The following is a 21,385-nucleotide window of genomic DNA, read 5'->3' as shown; positions in this document are numbered from 1 at the left end:
AATAGAACCTTTCTAGCCCATCTTTGCAGCAGCCTACAGAGTTCCAGAAGGGGAACGTGGGGGATGCCGGCACAAGACCTTCTTTCACAGAGCTCAGTGTGCAAACAAATGTGGGAGCTACAAGGAACACGAAGCTTTTGGGTTTTGAGGAAAGAGACTGTCTTTTTGAAAAAGGCTTTCGTCCATCCGGGCATTTGATAGGCCTTTGCACTGAGGACACCCAGGCCTCTTTTTCTGAGGAAGCTCTCTCCTTTCCCAGCCAGGCTTGATCCCACCCCACTGGGCATCTGCTTGCTCGTTGGGGAAGGTGCTGCAGACCGCATCTTGCCGCATCTCTTGACGGTGCTGAAGAGGCCAAGACGTCGATTAGGTTGGGAAGGGCCACAAGAAAGATGGGAACACACTGCTGGCTGGTGCGAAGGAGGAGCCCTGTTAGAGCCTGCTTCTCCGGCGGCAGCCCCACACTACACATGTGCGTGTCCCCCGGGTGCAGGCTTCTGGGCCACACTGCAGATTCCCTGGAGTGTCTAGTAGGGGTCCAGCCCAGGAGTCTGTATTGTGCCGAGTTCCCCCGGGTGATTCTGAAGGTCCAAGAACCGCCACTACCTGGGGGATTCGGGATTAGGCATTGCCTGAGAGAGCTTCTGAAAGATGGGTGAGACTGAGCTGGAAAAGTGTTCCAGCCAGAACCGTGGAGCGAGGCGGGGAACGTGATAGACGTAGGCAACATTGAAGTAGCTTGCTGTGTTCCGGTCTCCCTTCTATGTGCATTTATGTACATTAACTCATCTCATTCCCATGTCAACCCTGTGCCGTGCGTGCTGTTAATATCCTCCCCATGTTCCAGGGGGGGATGCTGAGGCACGGAAGGGTAAGTTGCAAAGCCAGGATTTGAACCCACGCAGGGCTGGTACATATGCTGATAGATATTGAGAAGTTTTAGCAAATGAGTTCGAAAATGTTGGGGCTGATCACAGAAAAGCCTTCGAGGCTGAGCCAAGGTAAATTTGAACTTCATGCAGCAAGCAGCGGTCATCGCTGATTTGTGAATGAGACAGTAGCTTGATTTGCCCCCAACCGTGAAGTCCCTGACTATGTGATCAGTGCTTGTGTTAGGTGCTGCGGGGGTTTATGGCCGGCTTCCAGGATGGGTGGGGTCAGTGGTGACTGTGGCAGGGTCAGTCAGTGTCCCGGAAGTTCTAACTTAAGTCACCTCATGGGCCATGATTCAGAACATTCCCGTGCTCCATGCGGTCTCCACCTCATGGGATAGAGATGGAGGTTGTTTGGTTTGGCCAGCAGACTGGGAGCAGAGAGAGCCAATAACCCCTTGACTTGTCCCCACCCCACTTCACCCTCCTCTGCCTTGCCCCCGGGCCCCCACCCTGGGAAGGGCATCTTTTAGAGTTAACTTTCCTCATTGCCATCCACAAATAGCTTGTTTTTCTAACTAGTTTCTTTTTTTTTAATTTTATAAAAACAATACAGTCATGATAAAAAAATTCAACCATTGACAGAAAAATTAAGTAACAGATAAAAGCACCCAGCCCTTACTTCTCCATCCATTCCCTAGCCGTAACCGATACGAGGTTTCTTGGGCATCCTTCCAGAATTTTATCACACATGTGCATGCATCCCTTTCCCTTTTTACATAAATTGCATCATACTGTCTAACTTTTCTTGGATATCATTTTTTTTAAAAGGTTTTATTTATTTATTTGACAGAGATAGAGACAGCCAGCGAGAGAGGGAACACAAGCAGGGGGAGTGGGAGAGAAAGAAGCAGGCTCGTAGTAGAGGAGCCTGATGTGGGGCTTGATCCCATAACACTGGGATCACGCCCTGAGCCGAAGGCAGACGCTTAACCGCTGTGCCACCCAGGCGCCCCGGATATCATTTTTGAACACTTGGTTCTACCGTATTTTTCAAAATAGCTGCTCCCTTACTATCTCCCTGTATGTACGGATGTACCCTAATTTACCCAGCCTCTCCTGAGGGACATTTAAGTGTCTCCCCTTTTTTTGCTCTTCTAAACCCTGCAGTGAACATCTCAGTTCATGAAGTCTGCGTTGAAGTGACCCTCCCTTCTGATAACTGCTGTGATAGGTACTCACCAACTTGGTGTGTACAGATTCACCTCCATGCATCTTACCGTAAAAGTAAACTGTATTGCCCGGCTTTTAGTCCATCATCATGACTCCGGAGGAGGAAAAGGCATTTTTAACCAAGCACTGAACACTACAGCTTGAGTTCTACCCTGGATCAGGCAGTATGTGGGGAAGAGAAGTATAAGACGAGGGCTCTGCCGCACGGACGTGGGTCTATTAGGAAGACAAAACCGACGGCCAAAACGTAAGCTAGAGAACAGGAAAGAGCGTGAAGTGATTGAAAGTGCAGTGCTGTGGCTCTAAGGCCTGCATGGCAAGAGGGAATTTGAGAACTGCCAGATCAGCTTTGGGTTTGGGCTGTGACGGTTTCAGCTCCCTTACACACAGGACGATGTGAAGAGCCTCCCCAAAGAAAACTGACTCAACGTGATTGTTTTTCTATCCCCAAATGTGTGTGTTCTGTTCATTTGGGCCCCGGGGCTGGTTTATTTCCTCCTGCACAATGTAGGGCCCCTGCTTTCCTGGCATAAGTAGCATTTTCTGTTCCTTTGATGTTCCTCTATAGCCCCACAAAGAAACCAGAGAATAAAGCTGTCAGCAGCTAACTCTCTTCCAGCAAGATGGAACCACATAAACCTCAGAGATGTTCAGGGACAGTTCTTCTTTCCGTGCTGGGCAAAGGTAGGTCTTAAAAGTGCCAGGTGAGGTTTGCAGGACAGGGGCGGGGTCGGAGGTTGGGAAGAATTTGGTCCTATCTGTTTCTTTAAAACCCACTGATCAGTGATCTTTTAGGTCTCTCTTAAGGTAACTTTAATTAAAATAGAAACAAAGCAAAGACCCACTTCCCGCCACTTTTCACAAGCCACCCTTGGGCCTGTCTTCCCACCTGGCCAGAGATGACTCACAGAGCCCCCAAGGCCTCACTGTTCATTTATTTCTGGAGGGTACACTGGACTCTGTTGGACCAAATGTCTCTTAGAATGGTGGTTGGACCTCCAGTGGCGGATAGTTGTCTTGCGTCTCCTCCAAAAAGCATGGCTAGCGCTGAATCAGCCCCAGGATATCCCAGCCAAGGACAATGAGTCAGCCCATACATGCCCCCTCCCCCAGCAATCTGGGCCAGCCAAGAGACCGCAGAGACCTCAAGTAGAGCCAGATGCAGGGCCTAGGAGATTGGTGGCCTTCTGCCCTCTCGATATCCCTCGCTTTGTCCAGACCAATTCCTAGAAGTCCTTGCCCCATTTTAGAATCTGACCAGGCAGGGAAGCGACTGAGGCTCCACCCATCCAGAACCACACTTAAAGCAGCAAGATCGCGCAGCCTGAATGTTTCGTGATCCAGGGAGAGACAAGGAAGTAGGGACCCCTGCCCTACCTCCACGCACCCACTCAAAATGGAGACCCATGGGTGCGGTACCGCCCACTAGTCCCCCAACGTCTCACATGACAAAGCCATGCAAAGACCAAGGAGCCTGAAATTCCAGGCCGTATACGTAGCACAGGGGCTGAGAACTTGGGCTCTATGTTCCAATCCCAGCTGCGCCGTGTTCTAGCTCAGCAAGTCTCGTAATTTCTATGAGCCTTGGGTTTGCCTCAGTTTATTCTATAAAATGGGGATGATAGTGTCCACTTCATAGAGCCATTGAGACGATTGAGTAAAAAGGTCCCATGTGAAGCACTTAGCTTAGGACTTGGACAATAAACTGAAAGAAAACAACGAACAAAAACCATAAACAGAAGGTCTTCTATTCTGCCTCTACCTTTGGGTTCCTTCCTCCACACACCGGAAGCCTGGGTTTTAGGCTAGGGTGCCGCACAGCCCCAGCTAGCTCTTCCTCTGGCTTCCTCGTTAAGCAGCTCTTGCTGCCACTGCACCTGGAATGTCCATCCCCCACCCCAGCCCACCCCTGCTGCTATCAGGTTGTCCTGGATAAAGTCCTCAAAGGGGGTCTTCCTCTCTAGCAAATGAATGGCCAATTACCATTTTATTTTAGGATGGGATTTTAAAAATGATTCCTCCCTTTACCATCTATAAAGTTTCTATTTATCGTGGTACCTTCCTCCTGTGGCAGAAAGGCACACAACATGCAAATACACACACGCACACATACAACACACATGCACACACCCTTCGAGAGACTTTCTAAATCCCTGAGCATAACTCAGATATTCGCCAGCTTTGGAAGCATAAACCCAGATTTATCAAAGACTGCTCCTGCTAACAGATCACCGTGCTAGTTTTAGAAACCCCAGTCTTGTGCTCCTAGGAGAGGGTCTGCTCAGGCTCCCCCGGGTGGGCTGCACGTCAGAGCCTGCCTCGGTTGCTTTGTCCTGGGCCCGACAAGCTTGCACAAATGCACTTTGCAGCTGCCCAATGCCAGAGAGCTGACTTGATTTTCAGCCACACTGTCTGCTACCAACAAAGAAGCAGGCCTGCCAGGACCCTTGCTGTCTGGAAGGGGATTCTCGCAGTGCTAGATCCTTGGGAGGAAGTGACGAGACCAAGTATTCCACAGTTCTTGCCTGGCGTCCTTTCCCTGGCCAGCATGCTCCTGGGGCGCTTGTGTGTTCCATGCAGTGCTCAGACTGCCTAGTCACTGCGCAGGCCTTCAGTCATTTCAAATCCATCTTACTTAAACGCAGTCCAAGAGGGCAGAGAAACAAGATTCTGGGTACTTCTCTGCAACACGGGAAAGGGTATTTATTTTACCATCATCAACAATATGGCAAGATTTGGGGATTCAATGATCAACTGGGCTTGGGGAGCTAGGAAGGGGAGGAGAAGAGACAAAAGTCCCAGCTTCCAAGGGCTCACAGGTCATTTGAGATTAAACCTACACTCATGGAACCAGAAAACACTCCAAACTGTGAGTCAAGCCATGTGCGATGTAGGACATCTTGTCCCACAAAGTGATGGGAGAATGAACACAGAGGTCAAGTTTAATCTTTTGCAGAAGTCTCGCCGTGGTAACAGGGTTGTCTGCCACTCACTGAGCATTTACCTGGCAGGTGCTGAGCCCTTTCACGGACGGCCCCACGATTCTTCAACAACCCTACGAAATAGAAACTTAATGGTCCCATTTTACAGATAAGAAACTGATGCTCAGGGAGGTTATGCAACAGAATTTTTTTTTTTAAAGATTTTATTTATTTATTTGACAGAGATAGAGACAGCCAGAGAGAGAGGGAACACAAGCAGGGGGAGTGGGAGAGGAAGAAGCAGGCTCACAGCAGAGGAGCCTGATGTGGGGCTCGATCCCATAACGCCGAGATCACGCCCTGAGCCGAAGGCAGACGCTTAACCGCTGTGCCACCCAGGCGCCCCATGCAACAGAATTTAATGAGTGGCAGAGCCAGGACTTGAGCTCGGGATGTCTGACTGAACAGCCCTATTCTTATGCACGCTGGCACACTACCTCTTGGCACAAAGAATTTTTATCTAAACTTTGCAAGAGAAAAGGCTGGTTGAAAAAAAAAATCAAAAACAGAGGCTGCTCTGAGGAAGACTGCAGAGTGGAGGAAACAGCATTCGCAAAGGCTCAAGACCTCTCAGTAGCCAAAGGTGAGCAAAATGTTTGAAAAAACCAATGTCCAGCCTTCCAGGGACTCACAGAGGAAGATGAATGGGAACTGAGTCTCCTGGGTGGGCACAGCGTTCGGTGTGTGCGGGGAAGGGAGAAGGCTGGAGGCTAATCCACAAGAACCCCCCCCAAGCTGGATATTTGTGAAGATTTTAGATAACAAATGGAACCAGGCCCACATAAACCACCAGAGTTAAGCTTGGTTCTGCAGGCAAAGTAGCACAGAACCCCGGCATCAAGAAGGCCACTGACTTTGACAAAGGAAACGAGCACCAGGCAAGACATGGAAGTGAGGAATTAGTGAAAGAGACACCACCCCTCACCCCCCAGCCACTGCCACCTGCCACCAAAGCTCCAGAGAGCAACGTGGAGGCACATGCAGAAGACACACTCCAGCTTGTACCTTATAATTCAGGTTTAATCCACTTGAACAGTCGGTGACTGCGTTGTCTGAGATTGGAGAAATTTAGAGCTAGAAGGAACTTCAAGTAACACTGAGTCACCATCTCCCCTCCCCCTCCCGCCGCCACCAGCACGGCCAGCTGTGCCAGCCACCCCACCCCACCCCCAACTGCGTCTGGATGTCACTGGACTCGGCCCAGATGGGCTCCAGTTCAGAACCTCGAAGGAAGCAAGCTTCACAGGACCTCCTCTGGTCGTGGATTCCGATGTTAACCTCATGTATGACAATGAGTCTCTTTCGAATGCTGTGATTCAAACTATTTTTCTCTTTTTCCGCTCTGCAGGACATAGAGAACAGCTTTCACCTTAAATCTGTAGGTTTAACATCCTTTTATAAGATATATATCAATTGTTAAAAGTGGTTATCTCTGACACGAGATGGTAGAAAAATTCCTATTTTTTTTCATTGTTGCATTTCTTTAAAAACCCTGATACATTATTTCTGCCATCTCCCGCAATAAAAGACACGGTATTTTAAAAGCTCCTCACAGAGCATGATTTAATTGCCTCTTGTCTCCAGGCTAAATCCTTGTAGTTTTATCCAGAGGTTGACAACCGAGTCCTCGGCGGGGCAGACGGGTGACACAAAGGAGTGAGAAGGGAGACGTGGACGGCAGTGCAGGTGACAGAGGCCAACTACAGAAAGCACGCCTGGCCGAAAGGCATCCACACCCCGAACTGGGCTGTGCGCCACCAGCCTGCAACCTCTCCCCCACGAGCACGTTTCTTATCCTGTGTAGCCTGGTTTTTCAAGCTTTCCAAATTAGTATGTAGAGCCCCAAACAGAACATCTTTGGTTTTGGTCATCCAAAGACATGCCATTATCTGTTGTGTCAACAGCGATCTTGGTCTCACGCCAAATACTCGCCAGCACACAGGATTTACACCCACAGAGACCGATCAGTCCCCAAGTCCTAGCAGAGGCTACCGGGGCGCAGCAAAGAAACGAGGAAAATGTGACTCGCAGCCTTGACTTTGCACTGGCTCAGGGACCATGGCAACGGGCACAGCAGACTGCCCGTGTCACGCGGAGCCTGTTCTGGCCACCAGGCCACCTCACCAAGCAGGCTTGCTTCTGTCCAACTGGCTCGAAGTCACACTGGGAGCTATTTACGTGAGTCCAAATCCACCCAGAGGCAGCAGATGGCCGGGCCGGGCTGAGACGTGGGGAGAAGCTGGGCTGGTTGGGCTGAGTCAGAGGCAGGGGCTGCAGACAGCTTCTCAGTGGGCACTGACAGCTCAAAACATCACTCCCGCCCCTGCCTAGTCTGTCACACAGCCGGGAGACTGAGAAAAGATGAGGCGTGAACACGGCTGAAACGATCACAGGCTGATCCCTAGACCCTGAGATCAAATGGCATTGGACAGGCCCATCCCACTCCTAGGGGGTAAGTGATAGAAGCTTCCAGGCTCTGGTACCTGCCAGCACCCCCGGCCACCTCCTGGGATCTTTGTCACAGTCGGTGGAGAGCAATGCCGGGCCGAGCATAGGGGTGCCACACGGGGCCCCGACAAGCAGCTGCAAAGCAGTTTCAAACCTCAACCAAGAAGACTAGAATGACCAGAGGCCTCTGCGTTTTTGTCATCTTTACCCCCGACATGGCCCCGGGCTCAGTACACAACAGGCAACCAGAGGCATTTGTTGGGGCAAACTGAAAGTGGGTGTGACGCAAATCCAACCAAGTGACCTTTGCCTGTGACTGTGTTTAGGGCGTGTTTATTTTTTCAAGGCAGGATGTCGGCTATAGAACATTTTGGGAGCCATCCTGAGCCCTGACAGCACCGGTGAAATCCTGACGTCATTAGTCCGGGCGGGCAACGGGTGTTTGATTTCCTGCTCTGGAACTCTTTCGGTCATAAGACCCTCGGTGTCTCCCCAGCCCACGCCTAAGTGGGAACGCGAATGACACTCATGCATGCCCATGTGGACAGCAGCTTTTGTGTGCCAAATGGAGAGCATTTGGACCTGGAGTGTTTTCTTCCTCCTCCTCTTCTCTAGCTTCCTGCTCACCAGGGAGGTTGTGGACGGTGCCAATCTGGGGTGATGAACATCACTGATGGGCACGCCTCAAACCTCCATATTAGCATCAGCACCAATAATGTGGAGGTCAAACTGGGCCAAAGGCCAAGGAACCAGGAGGCACTCAGGCTCCCAGGCTCCCAAATGTGCTTGGACATTAGCACTGGGCACTAGAGATTTCTAGGGAATCATGAGAAGGTATGAGCCAGAAGAGTCAGACAAATGGATTACCAGAAAGAATACATTTTCTATCTCCACGTTTATTGGGAACCTCAAAGAAAATGAACAGAGATTGACTGACCTACCAAAACAATTTCTGATGCAGAGTCACGACATGCTTGGGAATTCTGGATGGTGAAGGGGTGGACTGAGGCTCAGCAAGGTAGCCCATAGTCAAAGGCATCAGGGTTGTTCTGAAAATAAAGATTCAAGAAGCCCAAGAAAATGTTCTTATCTATGAGAAGAGCACACACTGTGGGGTCCTGCTTCATGGCTGCTGTCCAGAGCCTCAGTGCTGGCATGTGGTTCAAACAGCTGCAGGACAGGAAAGAGCCGTTAGCCTGTCTGAAAGGGAGGCCATCGGGAACCGTGGCATGCGTTGCTTTTTAGATTCGCAAGATACAAAAGATCGGTTTATTTGGGCCACAAAGTTATCTCAGTTACCTTATTATCAACTGATCATGACCATATATGGAGGAAAATCTTACTTTGGAAACAGCTGTGTGCATTTTGAATTACAGAAGTTGGTGCTTTTAACAACATTGTCAAAATACCTGTGGACCGATTGCTCCGGAGGAATAAAGTGTGTGGGCTTCACTGTTTACCCACAAAGAGACAACCCCCTGTCATTCTTAGATTTCACTTTAGGGAGTTTGAAAAAAGTAAAGACAAGGAGTTTCCAAAAACACTTCTTAAAAATCAGCAAAACCATCATCAAACCTTGAAATAATGGAGCTGACCAAGCCCTTCCAAAGTTGGATCAGGAAATGGAGATCTAGGACATACAAGCGACTTGCTCAAGACAGTACAACTGGTGAGCGGGAAATCCAGGAGCGGAGGGCTCCAGGGCCATGGTTCCATACTCCGTCCCCAGACGAGACAGGTTTTGGTAATGTTTATGTTGACACATAGTTTCGAATACCTAAATATGTTCTATCTGACCTTCCTTCGGAGACAGCCGAAGTGGGAGGTGTGGGAGAGCACTGCTGGGTGGGTTCGAGCCCACACACTGTGAGGGTACAGAAGCGGTTCTGTCTCGGCACGACCTGGTTTCCCCATGCCAGAATTGTCCGGCACCCACCCTGTGACTGGCCGGGAGTAGAGCAGGTGCCCACACAAGTTCAACGTCTCTAAGCATCATGGGAAAAAAGCCCGTGTTCTGCCTGGGGACCCTACACGGTCTCCCTGAGTCCACCGGGTAATTTCTTCTACTTTAAACATTCCTACATTTCCACGGTGAATGGCTGGTCATTCTGTTTGTTACCCAGTGCAACCCCCCAGTCAAATGTCTTACTCGGCGATTCCATATACATCCAGCCGCTCAAACCAGGGCCAAAAGAGGTAATCGATCATGGATATACGGTCTCCACCAAAGAAGATGGTGTTCTGATAGCCAAGAATCTAAAAGTTTAAACAGAACAAAAGCAAGTTAATTTACTTACTTGCTGACATATTTATAGATGCTAAATACAAATATCAAATTGATCCCCAAAGAGGGAGAACCAAGGCTCTGATTCTCCTTCCAATTTGTTACACAATGTGTCTGCCCTTTTCCTGAGGTTTCTTCCACTTCCTTTAGGGCCAAACTCCCAGCCACGCTCAGCCCCTCCCCTCTTTCAGCACTGGAACAATGGAGTGGCTCATCTGACTAGGGAATCTGGAGGAAAACCCAGGCAGAGGGAGCACAGCCCTGACCTCTTAGCCTCCAGAAGGTTCCTCCAAGTGCTAAGCTTTCCAAGGAGGAGCTCAGTCCCTGGAGACAGGGGCCCTGCCCCACACCAGCACTGCCCATGACTGAGAGGGAGGGCACCTCGTTAGCAACCCTGATTGCTGCAGCTGTGATCCCCATTTTCCAGGATCCACGTTATCCATAATTAAGGGGATACCATGGTCTCTATAGGTCTTCCTCTTTAGACTTATTTCTCGATTCAAAACTAACACAGGAAAGAACAAATGCTATTTTAGTGGATGCCCTCAAATCTCAACACTGTCTTTATATTTTCTTTTTTTTTTATCTTAGCTCTTTGAACTTCACACTTTTTGGCCACTCAACACTACCAACTTTTTACATTAAAATAGAATTTCTCATTTCCAAATGGGACAAGTTTACCCAGGTAGATGGACCGTAAAGCAAACAGATACACTCTTAACAGACAGCCAAAATACAGTAAAAAAAAAAAANACAGTAAAAAAAAAAAAAAAAAAAAAAGTAGTTGAAAAATTTAAAAGCAAAAATGCTTAGTAGAGTATTGTTGGGCCAGGTCTTTCCAAAGAGAAAAGTATGGTGCCAATTACCTAATTAAATCAAGCAAACAACTCTATTTCACCCATATAACTCATAATCAACTACATACTTCCCTATAGCTATAGAGCCAGATTCCTACATCCTTTATCAGATTTCTATATTCCTGTCTCTATTGCTCAGGCTTCACTGCTCATACTCCAGTTTATTGGCTCTCTGATGTAGTCTGCAGTTGTAGTTAAGAACGTCAGCTCAGGGGCAGCCAGACCTGGTCCTCCTATTCAAAATGGAATCCGGGCAACTTACCTACCTACCTCCTCCTCCAAGCCTCAGTTTTCTCATCTGTAAAATAGCGCCCACTCCAGAGGTTATGGTGAGGAGTGACGTAATCATACATGAATAAACATAAGCTCTTAGGATGAGAAAGCATAGAGACGTCCGAAGTTACATGTAGAAAGCAGAAGCATCTCTGACAGAAAAGATCGATGGATCAGGTCCCCCACCCGCCACCCCTCTCAGTGGAGAAAGCAAATCTTGTTGCCCTAAAGTCCAAGTTTTCATTATCCCCCAATATGGCATGGAGGAGTTCCTGTGACTAGTGTCCTGGAAGTCTGAAAAATGTTAGGTAGCATCACTTTGTTCAAGAAAACGAACAGGATGGTACTAAACCAGTGGAATCTGGCCAATGGAAATTCAAAACAGAGGCTATTTTAAGGCATAAGGAAAACAGATCTGAGTTACAGCAGAAAGGAACAAACTGTTCAGTTTTTATGGATTCCAGACAGCATCCAATCTTCTTTATGTTCACAAATGGATAATAATTACCCAAACTTTTACCCTGGCTTCAAAACATATACCTCCAGCTTATTATTGGCCTTCACAGCACAGATGAGAATGAAATCTAAATCGATCAACCCTGGAACATCTATACAGCTTTTCTGTTTACAGAGCAGCAGTGCTCTTGGGAAAGTCCTTGTCAAAACAAATCATATATGGACATTTATTGGAGCCCATGATAGGTCCTTTGGTAAAGTCATATTCTGAAAGTGAATAACTGCTTAGTAATTGGTATTTATTTAGTATATACTTTTAAAGCTTTTTATTTACTCAAAGTAGGAGGATGTCTTTAATATACATGATGTTATAGATACAATTAATTCTTATATAAATACTCAAAGTAAGTCAAGCCCTATCGAAGTACATGGTACAATAGAAAGTCAATATGAGCATATGGATAAATAGGTGAGGCATCACTTATCCTTTGCCAGCCTCTCCCACCCCCAAAATACATATTCACATTCCCTCGGACTTTCTTCTTCTTCTTTTTTTTTTAAAGATTTTATTTATTTATTTGAGAGAAAGCAAGAGACAGAGGCTGAGCAGAGGGGGAGGGGCAGAAGGAGAGGGAGAAGCAGACTCCCCGCTGAGAGCAGAGCCCAATGCAGGGCTCCATCCCAGGACCCAGGGATCATGACCTGAGCCAAAGGCAGACACTTAACCCACTGAGCCACCAAGGCGCCCCTCTTGAAATCTTTAAGACCCTCAGTGGGAGAGCTCCCTTCCATGTGAACCTGATAACCTTCCAGACATGTGCAGTGGCCTTTCCCTTGACAATCACAGAACATCAGTATGGGCGGGGTCACCGGAACTCCTCTAGTGGGACTCCCCTCCCATTTTACCATTTATTTACACCATGCTCATTACACAAGGGATCAGAGATGCAGTGTAAAGAAAAATGTGTAGCATAAAATATTAAAATGGAGAATAATAAAACACTAAGATCAGAGAAAAACAAAAGTTAGAACAGAAGGTCAAAACAAGGAAGGAAAATGACATCAAGATATCAAGCCCGGGGTCCTGCAGAGTTCCTTAAATAAAGCTTTGAATTTGACTTGAGTTTCCTGGCAGCTGAAGGGAAGAGGAAAACATGCTGATGAGCAGGGATGGATTCTTGCCTCTCAGGTGGAAGCACAAAGAGACTCTCGTTTTTCAGGAGAGGAAACAGCCCCATGGAGTTAAAGGAGCTCTCTGGGTCCTGCAGAGCTAAGACAAAAACAGCATTTTCCTTATTTATTCCCAGAGGAGAGCCAGCCCTTGTGTCCCTGAACTTCAAATATGTAAGTATAAGGACTCTAATCACAGCAGCTTTGCCAAGTCTCTTGTGAATTCTTTGTTTGTTCTTTAAATTTACGCATCAGCAAAAAGCTGAGAATCAGCAAACTCTGAAAGCCTCTGCCCCTCTACAGCCAAGGCTGGCCCAGCTGTGAGCTTCCCTGTGAGAACTGCCTCCCCAGTCCTATTTTTCTCTCTCAAACAGGGGCACAGGGGCTTCGCCAGAGCACCTACCCCACTGGGAGATGAGACTAAATCACGGTCAAAACAAAACTTTATCAAAATTCTCTCCTGGGATGCCTGGCTGGCTCAGTCTGTAGAGCGCAGGGCTCTCAATCTCAGGGTTGGGAGTTCAAGTCCCACGTTGTGTGTAGAGATGACTAAAACTAAAATTTTTACAAAATTCCTTTTTCCTCTTCTATTCCATCACTAAGAACGTCTTCAGGCAACTCTACTAAAATAGTTCTCCTGTGTTCTCAGTTTAAACTCAGTCGCTTTCTAACAGCCAGTTAGCATCTCTAACAGATTTTAGGATAAACAGTAAAATAAGACAGTAGGATTTCCACCCACTGAGCATGAAAAAGCCCGGATGCAGGAGCCCCTTGTCTCTTCTTCGAGGGCCTCTCGGGCTCCCCCAGGAGGACCCAAAAGAGGTTCGCGAGAGACAGAGGATGGAAGTAAGAAGCGCGTCGGGCTCCCCCTTGTGGCCATCGGTGGTGAGGCGCCCTGGCCGTGGCTCCCCCAGGAGGTTCACCAAGGAGGTAAGAGAAATCTATAAGGTTTTTGGGAGAGACGCAAGATCAATAAGCAGAAGCAAATCCCAGACTTCCTCACACGAGGCATTCTAAAAAGCTTCCATCTTGGAAGCTTGGGTAGTGAAGCTTGGCATCAGCTTCACCAACTGTGCTTAACCCGGAGAGGTCTCTGCCCTGCGCCACTGTCACCGCCTCCGAGGAGGACGGCCAGCCCGGTGGCTTGCAGAGGCACTGCTGTCCTTGCTGGAGAACAAAGAAAGCGTTTTTTCTTGATGGAAACGGTTCCTAAGAAACAGNTCACCCCTCACCCCTGGCCCTCCAAGGACACAAAACCACCTGCCAATACAGAAGCGAGGCGGGCCCTTCCCCAGAAGCAGCGGAAAAACACTCAACTCCAGGGCAGAAATCCTGAGTCCATAAAAGTAAGAGAAGGTTCTCAAGATGTCAAATTTCAGGTTCCTGTTACACTGAATGGAGCTGAGGTGGTACTAAGGAGAACAACCGATTCCCTGTAAAATGAACCAGCGGTACAGAAACAAACTTGGGAGGACATAAAACCATTTCTCCTATGGAACGAAGCCTCAGAGGTGGGGTCTGGGACAGAACACGCCCCTCCTGCGGCTCCTCAGTTATGACCTGGAGTCCCTTATAAAGATTCAGAATGCCATTTGTCAACATTTGGGGATTAAAGGACCATCCTGAAAATTCTACGCTGGACTCCTTCTAATGGACGTCCTTCTTTCGTCAGCATATATGTGTACAATAGTAGCAGGGGAAGCGAGGAGGCCAACGCTTGACAAGTCGAATACCTTTACAGTGATGGATGGTGGATGGAAATACAAGTGAATGTTTTTAATTTCCCCTAGATGGGAAGATGATTTCTTACCCGTAAAAGCTGTGGAAGAAATCACAACAGGAAAGACCTATTTAGCACAATATTGTTAAATGTTGTATTTCTATTATGTACAAAAAAGATAAGCCAGACTAAATGTTAAAAACAAAAGAAAAAAACAAACAAAAAAACATGTGTTTTTGAAAAACAGGCAAACATCCTTTATATGTAAGGAACTCATTAAGAGGAACTTCTACAACTCAACAAGGAAAATCAGGAAGATCTTAATAGACAGATGGGTAACAGATCATTTTCACAAACAAAACACAGAGATTGCATAGATTTCGGGGAAGATCTACTTCACTACCAATCAAAGAAATACAAATTAAGTCAACAATGAAAAACTACTGCTTCTCTCCAAAGCAGGCAAGTATCTTCTTTAATGAAATCTCCCCACAGTGAAAAGGGGAAGTGCAAAGAGAATTTTTATATACTGCTGGTGGGGGGGGCAAACAGCACAAGTCTTTGGGGAAGCAATTTAGCAAACAGAGCTCAAGCCTCTCAATGTTCATACCCTTTGATCTGGTAATTCCATTCCTGACCCAAGGAATGACCCAAGGACATTCTCAAATAGAGAAAATGTTTTTTTTATGCAAAAAAAGCTGCTGCTGTTTCTTTCAACACCATTCAGGATGGTAAACGACTAGAAACTCTAAATATTCCTGATGGGGTGCTGGATAAATAACTCCAGTTTATACACATGGCAAATTATGTAGACTGAAAGTGACCTTTCTTCTATTTTTAAAGATTACACATGTAATACAGAAATACATTCTCATTATTTAAAAAAATTCAAATGATAGAAAGCAGTTTAAATGACAAAGACCTGCCCTTCCCCATCCTTGCTTTTACCCACTTTTCTTTCCCATCCCAGTACTAATCCCTTTCTCAGTAGCAGCCTCTATTAGGAGTGTGATGTGTATCTCTAGGCATTCTCCTGGACATTTATTTACATGGATATGTACACTTGTGTACATCTGTTTTCTTCTACAAAGAAGGGATCATGCCATCTGTACTACTGTGTAATTCACTTAAATACATCTAGGCAATCTTTTCATGTCAGTACACATGGATCTACCTCATTCATTTTAAACTGCTGTACAGAATTCCACAAGGTGAACATCATTTATCTAACCAACCCCTGTCTAATATACATTAAGGTTTATAATTTTTCACCCTCATAAATAATGCTTCTCTAATAAACGCTCTTATACATATAAATAAGCATTTACAGATATATTATAAAAATATGGGAAGCTCTTTACATCCTAATGATAACCTAGTTCTATATATAGGACAATTTTAATTGCATAAAAATACACATAGCAGAAAAGAACAGGAGACAAAAAGTCCAAAATGATACCAGTAGTTGTTTCTGGGGAGTGGGATTATGGATTTTTTTGTCTGAGTCTCTATATTTTTCTGTATTTTCCAGAGTCTCTCTAATGAACAAGTATTTCTTTACAATTGGAGAAGAGTAAAATTAATCTCTAAATAATAGGAATAATTATTATTCTATTATTTACATGGTGGTAGATGGTATAGCCGAAGGCTATTAACAGAAATACGGCAAATATTAGTTTACCTAGAAAGCAGCTGTCAGAATTGGACAACAGATGGAGTTACGAAAGTCACAAAAGCACTAAAACCACTCAATTAGCCACTGTCAACAGAGGATAATCACTTCCTTGGTGTGGAAGGATGGTGGTTACGACTAAAAATGACATATTAGTAGACACGCTAGATCAGCGAGCAAACCCAAGAGAACTGGCAACATATGTCCAACACAAAAGCTTGTACATAAATGCTCACAGCAGCGTTATTTGTAGTAGCCAAAAAGTGGAAACCACCCAAGTGTCCATCAAATGTTGGATAAACAAAATATGGTATATCCATACAATGCAATACTATTCAGCCGTAGAAAGGAATAAAAGATGAATCTTGAAAACATTATGTTAAGTAGAAGCAGCTCAGGAAAGGCTAACACTGTATGTTTCCATTTATATGAAATGTCCAGAACAGGTAAATTCGTAAAGACAAAAAGTAAATTCGTGGTTGCCTATGGCTGAGAAGGTTTTGAAGAAATGGGAAGCCAAGGCTAATGACTAAGGGATTTCTTTTTAAGATGATGAAATGTTCTAGAATTAACTAGTGGTGATAGTTGCACAATTGTGTAAATACACTAGAAACCACTGAACTGTGCACTTGAGAAGGGTGAATTTGTGGTATGTGAATTATGTCAATAAAGCTTTTATAAAAAATAGCTAGTAACAATGAGTTTAGTTTGTAGACATGGTAAGTTAGTTGATAACAAGATAAATTTAGCTTATAAATAGTTTGCCATACACAAAAGGCTATAGAAAATTATTTTCAGTGAACAATTAGCCAGATATAAACTTTCTTTCCTTCCTGTCCTAGTGACATCAAAAGAGAAACAACTAAGCAACATATAAATAATTTCATTATTGACGTTAATAAAAATTAAGAAAGAAAAATAGCAAAACTTAACCAAGACAATATGATCTAACTGGGCACAAATGTATTCTTTCTGGAGAGGAGAAAGGACAGAATAAAAGTTAAGGTTATGGGAGAAATTTTGAATCAAGAAAATATTTAACCAGAGACGCTCCTGGGTGTTGTAAATACAACTTATACAAATTTGACTTCATGCAAACAGCCTCACACACAAGGCACGTAATCAAATTTGGCGACCTTGTGGTATCTCCTTTGTGTGGAGATACCACAAGGAGGTTGGGGAATGCCAAGAATTAAAAACATCAAGTGTCCTGTGGCCCCCGAAGCTGAAGGCCTCCAGTTACTAGGCGGGTTGTCACTCACTCAGGGTTTTTCCAGAGATATCTCTGTTCCCGCCCTTCTCATTCCCTTTTACTGAGTTCTGCTGATGACTAGCAGGAGATCAAACGATAGCCAGAATACAGATTTCATTATGCACAGAAACACTGAATTAGAGCAAACTTCTGAAGCATCAGACAAATCTGGTCAAATCCTGTCTCTCACTGCCCTTGAGCTGACTGCTTCCACAATGAAAACATTTAGAATGAGGGCACTGGCAAAAAGAAGGGGGAGGAGGAGGAAGAGGAGGAGGACGAGGGGGACCAGCAGTAGCATCACTGAAAGGTCTGGCACATTCAAATCCACAAAGATAAAATGAAGGTGGGCTCCAGTGCTGTTCTGATACGGTGAAATCAATCACAAACATTAAAAAAAGACTAGAAAGTTGGTTTGAAAACAGAAAGTGTGGTTACGGAATGGCATCCCCGTCGTTTTAAAACTCACGAAAATGCTCAGAACAGGAAAGCAAGCAGGGAGGCTGCTGGTTTGATCATGAAAACAGCAGTCATGCATCTCAAAGAATTGTGAACCTATTACAGAAAATGTGGTTATAGAACAAGCACGATTAACATTTAATTTTGATGAAACTATTTTTTAAGAAAAAATTTTAAAGTCAGGGCATTTACTTCAAAAGAAGAAACTGTCAGAGTTTAAGGCTATAAATTTGCTTGTGAATAACATGGCAGAAGATGATGTGTCGGTGTCCTAACTAGCATATCCCTCAGAAAGACCATGTATATTTAATATACTTTCAGCTCACACAAAATCCTGATTATGCAAAACCACGCGAAAGAGTCACACAAGTCAGGGAACATTCTCTATCAAAATTATTCTGACAAGTTTCTATTTCACTAGACTCTCCTAGAGTCAATATACTGGTATTTAGAGGATTGGATCAAATAATTCAAGCTAACTGGGCATGTTTCAGATTCTGATATTGCCTACATTGTAGTTATAATTCTTGCTAACAATGGGACAAAACCACATTCAAATCAAACAATGTTGAATGCTCATTCACTCAAAGGTCCTTAAATACCATCAGTGAGAGCTACCTAAACCTGGGCTAGTTAACAGGTTATTTCTAGGATTCAGCTACTGAAGATAAAGCAGAAATGTGTTTTTCAGTGATGTGCCGGAGCTGACCAATCACCGATCACATCTCTTCTCAACCCTGAGCTTAGAGACACAACATGGGTAGGTCAAAAATCAGCCTTGGGCGGGAGTATGTACATCACTGAAATCAGAAAATGCTATAAATCAGAGCTTCTTTTTCTTCTTTCTGAGGGTCTGTCTTATATGATTATTCGTTCCATAAATACTGCAATGGTACAAATCTAAGATAGGCAGCTGCAAGTGTAAATAAATTTAATCTGCTTCCACTTGACAAAGGTCAAATGGAAAAGTACTGATAATCAACTTTCCCTTAAGGGGATGAAAACAGCATTCTGATGGTTGCCAACAGAGTTACAACCCACCCATCAAGGGAAAGTATCAGTTTCCAGAACAAAGATAAAAGGAAGTCATAGAACCACCTTCCTATTCTAGAGGTAAGGGGTAAGGAGCTGTATTACTGCCAGGTTAGGGAAGGATCTGCCGGCAGTGATTGCTCCTTGCCTACCCTACCCAAGGCCACTTTCCCCTCTTTCTTACAGGGCCCTGATTTCATCCAAGGTGTCCCCAGCAAAAAGACTACATTTCCCAGCCCCCCTGCACATAGTTATGCTACAACTAAGTTCTGGCCAATGAGATTTAAGTAGTCATTGAGTAGGAATTCTGGGAAAGCCTTTTTTTCTTTTGCCTTTTATTTTATTTTATTTTATTTTATTTATTTGAGAGAGAGAACATTCATGCCCATGAGCAAGGGGATGGGCAGAGGGAAAAGCAGACTCCCCACTGAGCAGGGAGCCCAATGTGGGGCTCCATCCCAGCACCCCAAGATCATGACCCCAGCCAAAGGCAGCCACTCAACTGACTAAGCCACCCAGGCGCCCCCTGGGAAAGCCTTTAAATAAAGGGGCATGGCCTTTTGCCATTTTTTCCCTCCATTCTCCTTTCTGCGACCTGGAGCTTGGATGTGATGGCTGCAGTTCCAGCAGCTATCTTGTCATTTTGAAGATGAAAGACTTGTACTAGATGACAGAACAGATGGAGAGAAAGATCCTCAATCCCTAGTAACTATAAAAAAGCCATCAAAATAGCCCTGAACTGCACTACTTCTGGCTTTTTTGTGTAAGTGAATAAAGCCTTGTAAAATAAGTTTACGGTAGGTAGGTTCCTTTTACCAGCAGCCAGACAAAATCCCTAACAAATATAAACCTTAGCTTCATTGGCAGAAGGTACAGAAGCTATGCAGAGCTCCTTAAGGAATGTAGTGATTCAGGGAAAGAAGAAACTCATCACATGCCTTTCCCCCTTCCTTGCCAGATTTTTTCTTTTCTTTTTCCTGGAAATGACATGATTTTATATATTGAGAAAAAACCCCAAAGAATATACAATAAATATTAGAGCAGGATACAAAATCAATATGTGAAAACCAGTTGCATGTCCATACCCTATCAACAGAAAATCTGAAAAAAAAATTAAGAAATCAATTTCATATACAATAACATCAAAAAAATAAAATATCTAGGAATAGATTTAATGCAAGATGTTTACACTAAAACTACAAACAGTTTTAAAATTAATTAGAGAAGATAAAAATAAATGGAATCAAAACAGTATGGTAGTGGCACAAAATCAGGCACATACATCAGTGGAACAGAATAGAGAGCCCAGACATAAATATATTTATACCAGGAATTTGTATGAGGAATATAAACTGGTATAGCCACAATGGAAAACATTATGGAGATTTGTCAAAAAATTAAAAATAGAACTACCATATGAACCTGCAACTCCCCTTCTTGATATATTATCTGAAAGAAATGAAATAATTATCTCGAAGAGTTTTCTGCACACTCATGTTTATTTTTATTTGCATCATTATTCACAATAGCCAAGATATGGAAACAACCTAAATGTCCTGTGATGGGTGAACGGATAAAGAAAATTGGGTATGTATGGTTTTTTTTGCTATTTTTCTCATTTAAATTCAATTAATTCACATATAGCATATTATTAGTTTCAGAGGTAGAGTTCAACGATTCATCAGTCTTATAAAACACCCAATGTTCATTACATCACACACCCTCTTTAATGTCTATCATCGTTACCCTATCCCTTCATTCCCTTCCCCTCCAGCAACCCTCAGTTGGTTTCCTGTGATTAAGGATCTTTTATGGTTTGTCTCCCTCTCTGATTTCATCTTGTTTTATTTTTCCCTCCTTTCCCCTATGCTCCTCTGTTTTGTTTCTTAAATTCCATATATGAGTGAAATCAAATGATAACTCTTTCTCTGATTGGGTTATTTCACTTAACATTATACCCTCTAGTTCCATGCACATCATTGCAAATGGCAAGATTTCATTTTTTTGATGGCTTAATAATATTCCGTTGTATATATATACCACATCTTCTTTATCCATTCATCTGTCAACGGACATCTGGGCTCTTTCCCTAGTTCGGCTAGTGTTTCCTTGCCAAATTTTCAAGAATAATTCTATAGCAGGTGAGCAGAGGGCAAGTACCCACAAGTTAAAATTAGATCACTAGTAGTTGAACTTATCAAAGACCAGCAGAAAGAATAAGTCTGTGAGCGCAGGGGTTGTCACAGTGACCAGGCTAGGGACCCTGCATTACTTCTTCCCCTGTATCTAACCAGGAGAGGGGCCCTTTTTGTACCTCTTCAAGGTTGCAGAATTCCTGACGCAGGGCTAGCTTCAGATCACCGCATTCTCTCCCGCATCTCAATGCTACCAGACACTCCTTGGTCAAATGTGGGACCTAAGCAGAGAACACAGGTTCTTAGTGGAGAAGTCTGAGGAAACTCTGTGCTCCTGCTCTGCCTAAAAATGCAGCCAGGGGCGCCTGGGTGGCACAGCGGTTAAGCGTCTGCCTTCGGCTCAGGGCGTGATCCCGCGTTATGGGATCGAGCCCCACATCAGGCTCCTCTGCTATGAGCCTGCTTCTTCCTCTCCCACTCCCCCTGCTTGTGTTCCCTCTCTCGCTGGCTGTCTCTATCTCTGTCGAATAAATAAATAAAA

At 44.8% G+C, this 21,385-nt stretch overlaps 1 protein-coding gene across 4 annotated transcripts in view; it reads right to left on the bottom strand.

Annotated features, from left to right (window-relative positions):
* Positions 1 to 8,269: 8,269 nt before the first annotated feature.
* Positions 8,270 to 21,385, bottom strand: part of GSTO2 (glutathione S-transferase omega 2) — a 22,696-nt gene continuing 9,580 nt past the window's right edge. For all 4 annotated transcript variants that reach the window (XM_019809574.2, XM_034663246.1, XM_034663249.1 and 1 more), the window contains exons 5-7: positions 21,024 to 21,125; positions 9,684 to 9,790; positions 8,270 to 8,704 (exon numbers count right to left, since the gene is read on the bottom strand). In XM_019809574.2, coding sequence (XP_019665133.1) covers positions 8,545 to 8,704; positions 9,684 to 9,790; positions 21,024 to 21,125 — 369 coding nt within the window. In that variant the 3' untranslated portion in view covers positions 8,270 to 8,544. The remainder of the gene's footprint in view (positions 8,705 to 9,683; positions 9,791 to 21,023; positions 21,126 to 21,385) is intronic.

The sequence above is a fragment of the Ailuropoda melanoleuca genome, chromosome 6 (genome assembly GCF_002007445.2).
Source record: "Ailuropoda melanoleuca isolate Jingjing chromosome 6, ASM200744v2, whole genome shotgun sequence".
Taxonomy (NCBI): Eukaryota; Metazoa; Chordata; class Mammalia; order Carnivora; family Ursidae; genus Ailuropoda; species Ailuropoda melanoleuca.
The sequence above is the reverse complement of the archived record's forward strand: the minus strand, read 5'-3'. Positions and strand labels throughout refer to the sequence as shown.